Here is a 12503-nt window from a genome sequence, read left to right as displayed (position 1 = left end):
TGCAGCACTTTTACATCATCATCTTTTAGGATTTGAAATAGCTCAGCTGGAATTCCATCACCTCCACTAGCTTTGTTTGTAACAATGCTTTCTAGGGCCCACTTGACTTCACACTCCAGGATGTCTGGCTCTAGGTGAGTAATCACATTATCATGGTTATCCAGGTCATAAAGACGTTTTTTGTACAGTTCTTCTATGTATTCTTGCCACCTCTTCTTAATATCTCCTGCTTCTGTTAGGTCCATACCACTTCTCTCCTTTACTGTGCCCATCTTTGTGTAAAATATTCCCTTGGTATCTCTAATTTTCTTGAAGAGATCTCTAGTCTTTTCCATTCTACTGTAGCTCTAAGATTATCTATGGGTGGCACAGATCTTCCCTGGTGGCACAGTGATAAAGAATCCGCCTGCCAATGCAGGAGATGTGGGTTTGATCTATGGGTCAGGAAGATCCTGTGGAGAAGCAAATGGCAACCCACTCCAGTATTCCTGCCTGGGAAATTCCATGGACAGAGGAGCCTGGAGGGCTACAATCCATGGAGTCACAAAAGAAGTAGACACTACTTAAAAACTATGCAGCAACAAGATGATCTGTAACAGAAATGTTGCAGAATTATAATACTTAGAGATATTGCAAACTTCCCAATTGGGCAAAGAGATGATCTAAAGGAATTCTCTTTGGAAACTGTATTAAATTGCAAACCAAGAATAAAATAGTATGGAAAAGAAACTGAAAAATATATGTATGTAGACACACACGCATATGTAGCACTGAATCACTTTGCATACAGCTGAAACTAAGGTAATGTTGTAAATCAACTATGGTGCCTGTGTTCTAAGTCACTTTAGTCATGTCCAACCTAGGACCCTGAGGATTATGGCCTGCCAGGCTTCTGTGTCCATGGGATTCTCCAGGCAAGAATACTAGAGTGGGTTACCATGCCCGTGTCCAGGGGATCTTCCCAACCCAGGGATCGAACCCACATCTCTTATGCCTTCTGCATTGGCAGGCAGGTTGTTACCACCTGGGAAGCCCCAAATCAACTGTGCTTCAATATAAATAAATTACTATGCTGCCATCCAGCTTCACATCAAAAAAGAATATCAAGTATTGAAATACCCTATCTCAAAATGAATTATCACTAATACTTGATTATTTGGTGGCTCAGATGGTAAAGAATCGTTTGCAATGAGGAAGACCCAGGTTCGATCCCTAGGTTGGGAAGATTCCCTGGAGAGGGAAATGGCTACCCGTTCCAGTATTCTTACCTGGGAAATCCCATGGACAGCGTAGCTGGTGGGCTACAGTCCATGGAGTCACAAAGAGTTGGACACGTCTGAGCAACTGACTCTTTTCATTCATACCAAAAACAACAACAATAACAACAGGAGAAGAGAGAAGGCAAGAGTGGAAAAGAAACAGGGTTACTACTGCATTGCCCCCAAACTATTATATGACCCAAATGACCACTTTAAGACCTATAAAATGTAGGTATTTAGGCATCTGGACAACTTTCCTCCCCTGTTTCTATTGCAAAACATTATCAGGTGTTTGCACCGGATGCTTAATCAGTTTCAAAATTACTCCAGAATAAAAAAAAAAAAAAAAACAAAATTACTCCAGGGACTCCTTTCTTTCCAACCTAGGTCTCCACCCTTTTGCCTTTATGCTCAGATACATCTCTCCCACAGAACTTCTTAATTATAAAATGTGTTTGGTTTTCCTGGAAAACTTTAAGGTTAACCTTTCTTAAGGTACAGTCTCTCAGAGTCTCCCTTCTGGCTCCACTGACCCATTGATAATCAGTCCTATGACTGAAGCTCAATTTCCTGGAACTCTTTTCACCAGGAAAGGAGATAGGCAAAAATTATTTTCCTTTGATTTACAAATATATAAAAACCTATTATGACACTTTCACCTTATCACTTAATAAATATTAGCATCAGCTATTTAAATATCATGAGAGCCTCTAAATGTTTGTCAGCCATGAGAATTGCACTAAAATATAGAGTAAGATCAAAATATAAACATTTTCAATAGGTAAATTAACAAAACTCTTCATTCTCCCTTGAAAATACTGGAGCTGTCCTTTTATTCATAAAATTCTTGAATGATAACACTGCTTCTCTATTTATGTGCTATGGTAAATGATGCTGAGTTGTCCTAGAAAGAATGAATGAAGTGTCCTAAGGGACTGAAACTAATGCTTTTGTGTATTGCCAATTAAGCACTGGATAGGGAATTGCAGCATCCATTTTTTATAGATGGTGCCTTTGCCAGGGAATATTCAGAAGCTGAAATCCAGGCCCATTCCCCACTCTCTGCTGGCAAGACTTAACTTCTTGTAATTAGGAGAAAGGAGAATCCTTCTGTATTTTTTCTGTGACACTGAAATTGTCTTTTTGCAAGTTATGTACCCAGAAAGAGCACCTTTGTGTGATTGCTACCTCTCCACACCCTCATGGTAATTGACAAAAAGGCACCCTGAAGTCCTAAACCAGCAATTTATTTGTTTTTTTGTTTGTTTGCTGTTTTTTTTTTAAGGCTACCAAAATGTCTCTAATTCTTTTTTTTTTTCCAAATTTCCTTTAAGCTAACTTGTAATAAACTAGTTAGAGTATATAACTGCTTTTTGATGAAGATTAAAGAACTCTGCACTTGACAAAGCATTTAAACAATGAATATTTATGTGGATAAAAAGAAAAGACTCTCCCAGGTTTTGATACATGTTTTGAATATTTCTATTTTTTTGTTTCTTATATTCCAAGTCTAGTATTATACATTTTTCATGGATTACAAGCTAAATATAGACTTTCTGTACTGTAAATAGTAAACTACAGTTTCTATGGTAACTTTATAGAATCCCTTGATATTAGCAGAATGCAAATAAAAACCACAAAAATTGGCTTGATAAATTTAATTTCTTTTTTAACATTTTCATTTTTTGATGCTTATTCTAATTTCCTAAACAATTTAATAGTACTTATTACCAGAACATGTAATACATACACATGTGCTATTGAGTTATAAACTATTAGTATTCTGTCTTTATTTATTTATTCATTTATTCATTCATTTATTCATTTCTCATTTATAACTGCCTCTCCAAAACGCATTTAAGGTAGCTTTTTATGACTTTATTGATGGTTCAGTGTGCTGCTTTGGATGTGCTCTGTTGAAAATGAGCTTAGCTAATATCTTGAAATTTTATGTTATCAAAAGAAATATAATATTGTAAAATGTCAGTTCAAACTGTCATTTTTATTATCCACATTAATGGTGGGAAAAATAGATATCTTGACAGGAGAAGAGTAAAGACTAGGATTTATTGAAAATCTACTATGTACCTAGTACCATGAGATACTTTAAATGTATTTTTTCACACAACCCTCACCAAAAACCCTAAATGGAAGTATTATCACCATTGTATAGAATAGGAAACACAAAAGAATGCACAAATAGAATGTATTAACTATTCCAAAATATATCACAGCCCAAATCATCCCCTATGGGCTAGAGAAACAGTACTTTCTTATTTAACTGAGTTTAATAAATGCTAGTAGTTACCTTCCACTCTTCAACATATGCTTGCATTCCCTGAGCACTCAGTATCACCAAGAAATATGTTTGGTAGCAATGAAAGACCAAAGGTTGTGAACCTAAGAAAATTGCAAGTTAATCATCCATGCCACTGCTGCTCCAGAGATATGCAAGCCTAAGAAAGAAATCACTTGCCTTTTCCAACACCCTATCTGCAGGTGTCCGGCTGCCAGTATAAATAGTGTGGTCTCTTCTGCACTGGAGAAATTGATCATTTTTTTCTTGTTCTTTTTTTTAACTTCTACCACCATAATATTATTCCATAGCTCCTACTACTTATTGGCTATTGAAGCAGACACTAATATAAATTACAATTTCAGGGGAAGAGAAGTTGAAATTATGGGAACATGTATTAAATAATATTTTAATATAATTTTGCCTGGAAGAAGATGACCTCACTCTTTTATTAGTTGATACTTATTCTACTATCATTGAATTAGGCAATGTTTGCACATAAACTCTTTAAATTTCTAATGTCCTTTCTTATAGATATAAGCAGATTACTCGGGATCAGATAGTTCCAGTACCCAACATGTATTCATTCACCCGAGTTCCAAGGGTTATTTATTTAATTCCAGTTCTGTTTTGTTTGCTGAAAGCAAAGCAAGATTTATGTAGAGACTTGGGTTAATTTATGCCCATAGTTTCTCTTGATTTTGCTACATCTATTATTGGCTACCTATCACTCACGAAGGACTCACTTATCTTTCTAATTATGAAAAAAATCCTTCAGTCTGTAAATCCACATAATTCCTCATAGAGAGTGACGAAAACTACCAAAATAATCTTGTACTCATACAGATGCTTCCTCACCGTTATAATGAAACAGTAGCTTAAAGATCATCTAGATATTACATTACCATCTTCAGATTGAGATCTGTGAAATCATAATGATGTAGATTCAAGCTTGATGTATATTTGTCTTTATTACCTACTATTTTTCAGAAAAAGAATAATATAACAATAATTTCACTGAAAATACTTTGGGGAAAGTTGTTTTCAACACATTTTTTAACTGTGTGCCTTTGTGAACTACGTGCCAATTACTAAACAAAATAATCCTTGAGATCTTAAGTAATATGTCCCAAGACCTTTGCAAAGTGTCAAATTCTAATACTACTCTGATAGAATTCTTCCAGCTAATTGCCATAAGTTAATTTCCCAAGCTTGCAATGCCCCCATCAATTAACAGTCAAGAGCAAACCTTCTGAAACAGCTAAGCCCATTTACTCATATATGTGAATACTGTACATACACATATACTCACAGAGGCACACATATGCACACATGCATGCATACACTACATGCTTGTACATACCAGATATATAGACACACAAAGACACATATATTCAAGCACATTTATGTCTCAGCAAAATCAGAAATTACTTCTTCCAATGGAGGCTTGTGATCATTCGCAGTAGTCAAAATCACAAATGTTAAATCTGCAAATGTTTGCATTCGTTTTTCAGACTAGTGTCTGTTCAGCAGAACTTCTTCTAATATTACTGAATTTCTTAACAAGTGTAATTTCTGACTTTTAAGTAAATCACACTGACCATTTTCTCTTTTATTTTGAAATATTAAGGATCTGCAGAATTTAGAAGCTGAAGAAATGCTATATTGTGATGATTTTCCACATATTTTATGTTTAATTGGTTATATGTGGTGAGGAAAAGACTAATTCTTAATCTTTTAAAGTATCTAAAGAAAATAACTTGAATGTGATACTAAAAATAATTGAATGAAAATTGAACTCAATTGATTTTGTTCTTTGAAATAATAAATGAAAGCTTCATTATTCTTTTTACAATTTTTGGTTGCTCCTTTTAACGTTTCATAAAATTTTAACAACTAAACAACTGCATTTTTAGACAGTTCAGGAGCACTTTTTTGAAAGTATTTTTTTGGTAAATAGCTATTCTCATTCCTTTTGAGAAAGAATGTGAACCCACTACTACATAATTCTCTTTTGGGTTCCTCCCTCCCAAACATAAATAAATGTTCTCACAGTATTTTCACGTTTGAAAACTGAAGTCACTCCTCCGGTGTCTCACTTAAGAGAAACAAAGAAGCCAGAGCATTCTGGAAATGAATAAAGGAAATTGCTTTCAGGAAATTCCTTTACTCTTGTTGTCTAGTCAAAGTTTTGTTTTTTTTTTTTTCATGTGTCTGTGTATTTATGTTCTCTTTGGCCCCTGTAACATACAGAAATTGGTGTCGTTGTTAGTTCTCATTTTAAAAAGAGAAAGATTAATTGGTAAATGAATGAAGAATCTATATTATCATGATCTTAGGATTTTGACTAAGGGTTTTCGCCTTTTTTAACATTAAAATGAATCTTGCAATTTCAGTTGTTTTCTGTGACTAAGAGTCATGTCAGGGCAGCTGGCGGAAGTTTAGTGGAGGAAATAGTGATAAAGACGGGGATACAATGGAGGCAAAAAGGATTATTTGTGCTTAATTCTGGCCACTTTGCAAAACTCTGTGTTCCACAGACCGAGCTAGTTGAACATACTTATAATCCCACTTTACTGGCAGAGAAACCAAACCAGCAGCAACTTGCATCTTAAAAATTCAAAAAGAAAACTGTTCAGTGGTGCCCACTCTGCATAGTTGTATTTTAACTGCTTAATTCTAAGAATTTTATTTGTCATAATAATAGCTAGAAAAATTATGTGTGGGCATGTACAAACATTAATCTCTAAAATAAAGATTAGAAAATTAATGCTTGAAATCAGGCAGATGGTCACTGAAGAGCTGTCTGGTTATTTTCAAGTAATATATACTTTATAATATGTTAAAGTGAAATCACTCAGTCATGTCCAACTCCTTGTGACCCCATGGACTGTAGCTTACCAAGCACCTCCGTCCATGGGGTTTTCCAGGGAAGAGTACTGGAGTGGGTTGCCATTTCCTTCTCCAGGGGATCTTCCCAACCCAGGGGTTGAACCTGGGTCTCCCGCATTGTAGGGAGATGCTTTAACATCTGAGCCACCAGGGAAGTCCTCTTAAATGTGCTAACCTATATCTGATTTTCAAGCAAACACAGGTAAATTCATTCCTAACTAACCCAGGAGCCTCAATTCAATACCTTTTTTCTCTTTTTTCATAATTTCTGATACTCATGAAATAGGAATTCACACAGTCAAAATATAAGAAAACTGAATTATTTCCTTACTTTCACTATATCCACTAGACCCCAGAAAAATTTCACCTGATTTTAATTAATTTTGTCATAGTAAATATTATTTTTAACCGTTCCAAGCAAAGCTTTTTAAAAATGCATGTAATCAAAATGCAGATAGAATCATTATATAATTGTTTTGTAAAAGAGAACAGTTAGGACCACTCAATATACCTGGATGAAGCCTGACAAGCAGTACATCTGCACCATATTATGAAAAGAAAGGCCCAGTTCTTTCATTCCAGGGTTGGAGGACAATTCTTCACACAAAGAACTGCACATACACTCTCTAACCAGACTTTCTCTATCTGTAGGGATCCTCCAAAATATGTGGGGTAAATGACATAAGAAACACTGATTATAATAGCTCACCACAAAAGAATTCCCCAGAAAATCAAGCAGTACTTGTATATCCTATAGGCTAGAGGAAAAAAAGTCTATGCAAGAAGTTAATCTGCTTTGACAGGAAAAATATTTCACTACTGTAGCCCTCCATAGGAAGCTGTCTTTCTCTTGGTGTATGATTACCTTCTGTTACTTAGACCAGATTACAAATGCCTCCCAAAATATCTAATAGTAATAATAACAGAGACAGGAGAATTGTTATTTGTTAAAAAATAATAAGCAGTAAACCAGTCAAAAATAAAATATATATGAAGAGTTTAATCTTTAATATATAAATGATCTATGCAAATAAACTTAGAATCAAAACAATTATGATTTATTTAAACCAAAATTCTAACAGCTCAAAACTTTTTGATGTGTTAGTTTTTCCTCTCAGTGATCTATAGATGTCGTCATAGTACCATGAATCTCACACTATGCTAGTCTTAACATCATTGTAGATTAGTGCAAGACACATTCTCCCAGAATCACTATAGCCTTATAAAATTTGTTTTAGATTATGGTTTGGAATATTAGAAGTTACATACTATGTATTATATGGTTTCAGTTTATATTCTAAATGCTAAGATCATACTAAAGAAGTAAGTTAAGCAACTTTTAAATGTGGTTTGTAACAATTGGTTAATTTTATTCTGATTATTTTTATTCCAGTACTGCAAATTTAAACTTATCTTTAAAATTCAGTAAATAACTCTAAGATGGTTATTTTAATTGAATTTTTCATTGCTTCCAAAAAGCTATTAATTTACAATTCTTACCAAGTAAATAGTGGATAAAAATACCTCCAGTTTAGGATATATGTTTTTCTGCAGTTAAAAAAAAAGTAATTTTACCATAATCATTAGGGACTCTTTTCAGAAAACTATGATAAACTTCTATTACATCACTAAAGAATGCCATACCATTTTTGCAATAGACCCCGTCCCAGCAAAGCAACATTTTAGACAATGGACAAGAAGATGTATCTCCTAGTGGCCAATGGAATCCTTATCCTCTTGGGAGGCGGGATGTACCTCCGGACACCATTACTAAAAAGGTAACCAATTTCAAATTAATGAAACAAACCATGAACCTTGCATATCCATTGTAATATGTAATCCATATTTTGTGTCTTAACATCATTTCTAACTCTCTGATAAATTTAGGCTAAATACTATCCCACAATAGGAAGTTTGGCTAACTGTAAGTGTGTTGAAAAAAATGAAAAGTGAATATTGCCAAGTGTTCAGAGCTGGTAATGAATTTTTATAAACAATATTCTGCCACCTCTTTGAAAATTTATCACCTCTTATTAATGCCTGACACCCACCTTTGAAGTACAAGTACAGGAAATTGTGTAGTGTATACTTTCTGAACTCTGATTCAGTAGCATAGTGTAACCAATTTGCATAAAATGAAATTTGACCACTAAATGATTGATTCACCTCCTGTAAAATCATAGCAATTCATTCATCCTGTCATTCATTCATTAAACACTTAATGAGCAACTGTATGTATGAGGCAGCACTACTAAGTGTTGAGGTCTCGCTGGATGTTAGGGGACAGAAATGAATAAGATATAGTATGGTGTCTTACCTCTAGAACCTGTTAGTCTGGTGAGATAGGCTGAGTGATAAGTAGGTGATTATAATACTTCATGTTAAATCACCATAAAAGGAGTAAAAAGAACACTCAAACCGAGAAGATAACTGCAACATATATGAAGGACAAGAGACTAATATTCCAGAATATATTTTTTAAAACTCCTACAAAAATTATGAAAAGATGGATAACACAATACCAAAAGTATGGTAAAAATAAAAGCAATTGGGAGAGTAAATTAATATTAAAACTCAACTTTTTTTATCAATCAGGAAAAAGCCAAAAGATGTTATTTTAAACCTACTAGACTATCAAAAATTAATAAGTATGAAAATATAAGTTGTTTCCAAGTATAAGAGTAGTGGGTGCTCCTTTATACTTCTTGAAAGAGTATAAAGCACAATCACATTGACAATAAATTATCTTATAAAAGCTGAATATGAATGTATCCAACATCCCAACAATTGCCCTCCTAAGATATCCTAGCAAAACTCTTGTGTATGTCATTCAAGATACTTCTAAAGCTTACAGTGGTAGAAAACTGGTTAAACCTGTCTATTACAAGGAATGTGAGAAAGTAAATTCTGTTATTTACACAAAGGAATATTTTGCAGCAATGAACACTTGTTAGCTGTAATTAGTATAACATGTATAAACTTTAAAAGCATAGTTTGAGTGAGGAACAAGTTTCAGGTGGTGGCACACATCAAAAGCAAAAAATAGAGCAAATGCAACTGAATCAATTAAAAAGAGTTACATATTTATAAGTCTCAAAAACAAGTAAAACTAAAATATATTATTTAGGCACAAGTATATGATTGAGAAAACTTTTCATAAGGGAATGGTTAGCATAAAACTTAGGATTATGGTTGTCTCTAAAGAGATAGGATCTAGAGATAGGATGATCAGGGAGGAAGCTGATAGCAGTAGTATTCTGTTTCTTCAGCTGAATTGTGGTTTTACACTCTAGTTCTTAAGCTTATGAATGTTCATTTTGTAATTGTGCTTCATAACATATACTCTACACAATCACATACTTTCTTTGTAACTTAAGTGATATTTTTCCCTTGATGAATGCTTCAGTGCTTTTTAAAAAATATACATTAAATGTCAAATTATTTTACCCAAAATAATTGTTAATATCCTGGTTTGCAGGTGTTATACATGTTATTAATCTGCCTATTGAGCAATATCCAGCACTGCAGATAAATACGGTCCTGTGAAAATGGAATACAGGGCTGGGAGAGCACCTGGAAAGGACACCTATTTAGTAAAGAAATTGAAGAAAGTTAAGAGAGAAGGCTGGTGTGAAAATAAGGCCAGGAGTATAAGCATAAACCAGAATATGCTGAGCTTTATCCTGAAAGAAATGGGAAGAAGTTTTGGGGAGAGCCATCGTTAAATTTTTATCTAAAGAGCACTTTGACTGGTTTTCTGAGAAAGAATCAGAAAGGAGAAAGATTTGAGGCCATGGAACAAGTTACAAAGCTTCTCTTATAATCCAAGGGAGAGTGGATGGAATGAGTGGTAGAGAGAAAATGCAAAGATTTAGTATATTCTTAAAAGGCAGAGTCAACATGATCTTGTGATTGACTGTACATAGGGCATAAAAGACAGATAATAGTTCTAAGATTGATAACCAATTTCTAATTTGTATGAGTCATGATGTGCCATTCACTGAGGTGGGATGACAAAAAGAGTAACAACTGGAAGTGGAAGAGAGGAAGGGAGTTTATGTTTTAATATGTTGATTTAAGACTTCCCTGGAAGGCCAATGCTTAAGACACCATGCTTCCAAAGCAGGAGGCAGGAGTCCATTCCCTGTTCAGGGAACTAAGAGTCCACATACTATGCTGTGCAACAAAAAAAGTTAAAATGTTGATTTGAGGTATCTTCTAGAAAATCTGAGTGGAAATTTTTAGTGGATATTTAGACATATTTTTCAGGAGAGAAATCTTAGTTGATGATACAAATTCAGCAAGCATTAAAACATAAGTCATAACTGAGTCATGAATTAGATAGAAGATACAGAGCTCCATTGGACACGAACTTATGACATGTTCTTAGAATTACAGAGAATAAATGGCTAAAGATTTTATCAATAAGGTTTTTTTCTACCACAAGCTATAGAAAATTTTAGTATTGAACATTAAAGAAATATTTAGCTAACATAAGTAGACAAAATCTAGTCTGAGCCTCAGACTAATCTTCAGTTAGATAACTGGAAAAGACCCTGATGTTGGGAAAGATTAAAGGCAAAAAGAAAAGAGGGCAGCAAAGGATGAGATCATTAGATAGCATCACCAATTCAATGGACATGAACTTGAGCAAACTCTAGAGATGGTAGAGGACAGAGGAGCCTGACATGCGGCAGGCCATGGGGTCACCAACCGTTGGACTTGACAACTGAACAACAAAGATAATTTTAAATGCTTGGGGTTTTTCCCCTCTCCACTGTTCCATTCATATTGTTGGCTCTATCTTAAAATTGGTTCCTCTCATAATTGTCAGATGACTACCTATGACAGTTGAAGATAACAAGCTTCCTCTTTCAAGTTTGTAAGGAGAGAGAACCAAGTTTCTAGTAGCTGTCTCTTACAAGCAAAGCCTTTCTTCCCTAAATCCCCCAACAAGCCTCTTTTTACATCTCACTGATCCAAAATAGGTAAGGATTTCTCACCACTAGGAACTCAAATAGAAAAAAAAATTTTTTTTAAAGAAGGAAGGGTCAACAGTATCACATGGTGCCAAAAAAATCAAGCAAGGTATGACTAAAGACTTTTTGACTTTAGCAACAAAAAGGTTATTGGTTGTCTTGGCAAAAGTAATTTACATAATCATTGAGGCTGAATCCATTACTAACGTACGTTAAGAAATAGAGACAGAAACTTAGAAAACTCAAAAAGTAGTTTCCTTTTAAAAAGAGAGAATTATGGTAGACTCTGAAAGAGGGTATGAGGAAGACAGAAGTGATATTTAAGATGGCAAACACCTGATTATATTTAAAGGCTGCTGAGTAATGATTGGTGAAGAGGAAGTTGAAAGATCTCAGAAAAGTAGGAAAATTTACTTCTTTGTGAAGAAAGAGGAGAAATTGAAGAAATACCTATCAGAGCCAAGGGATCCTTAAATAACCTGACCAAAGAAAAGAACCATATCTCTTACTTTGTTGCAAATGGCTTCAATAATTTTCCCATAAAAGGAAAAGTTTTATTCATTTATTACTCTAAATGGAATGAATAGGTATTTACATTATCCATATATACATCCATTTTACATGAAATCTATTTTCAAAGTCCATGATATTATGTTTAATCATATCACCAGTACAACTCATGATGATCATTTGCTTGTTTCTCTCCTTGCGTTGAGAATCCCATGCAATTATTTATTGATTAAACATTTGTGAGCTAGTCCCTCTTATTAATAGCTAAATAATTGTTTAATCTATCTGAAAACTTTATTAATCATTTTTTAAAATAATGTAATATGTCTTTAAACTTTCTGTATCTTTCGTGTGTAAACTCATTTATATCTTCTTACTATCATAAGCATTTTCTGACTACCCTATATTGTATAGCACTTTTTGCCTAAAATCTGAAATTTCAGAACCTAAAATGGGTATGTTTGCTATCACCTCATAGAGTAAAGAGAATAATGAGTCCTTTAAATGTTCAGTTTTAGTTTTTTATTATATATTAATTGAGGATATCAAGTTAAAATTCTAGTGAGA

The 12503-nt window shown here is 34.0% G+C and overlaps 1 protein-coding gene across 6 annotated transcripts in view; it reads left to right on the top strand.

Annotated features, from left to right (window-relative positions):
* LRRC7 (leucine rich repeat containing 7) overlaps positions 1-12503 on the top strand; it is a 608651-nt gene that overhangs the window by 500855 nt on the left and 95293 nt on the right. For 5 of the 6 annotated variants that reach the window (XM_070467940.1, XM_070467941.1, XM_070467945.1 and 2 more), the window contains one exon: positions 8106-8225. The exons of the other annotated variant lie outside the window; for it this stretch is intronic. In XM_070467940.1, the coding sequence (XP_070324041.1) occupies positions 8106-8225 (120 nt within the window). The remainder of the gene's footprint in view (positions 1-8105; positions 8226-12503) is intronic. 6 annotated transcript variants of the gene reach the window in all.

Source organism: Odocoileus virginianus, chromosome 5, assembly GCF_023699985.2.
Source record: "Odocoileus virginianus isolate 20LAN1187 ecotype Illinois chromosome 5, Ovbor_1.2, whole genome shotgun sequence".
Taxonomy (NCBI): Eukaryota; Metazoa; Chordata; class Mammalia; order Artiodactyla; family Cervidae; genus Odocoileus; species Odocoileus virginianus.
The sequence above is the reverse complement of the archived record's forward strand: the minus strand, read 5'-3'. Positions and strand labels throughout refer to the sequence as shown.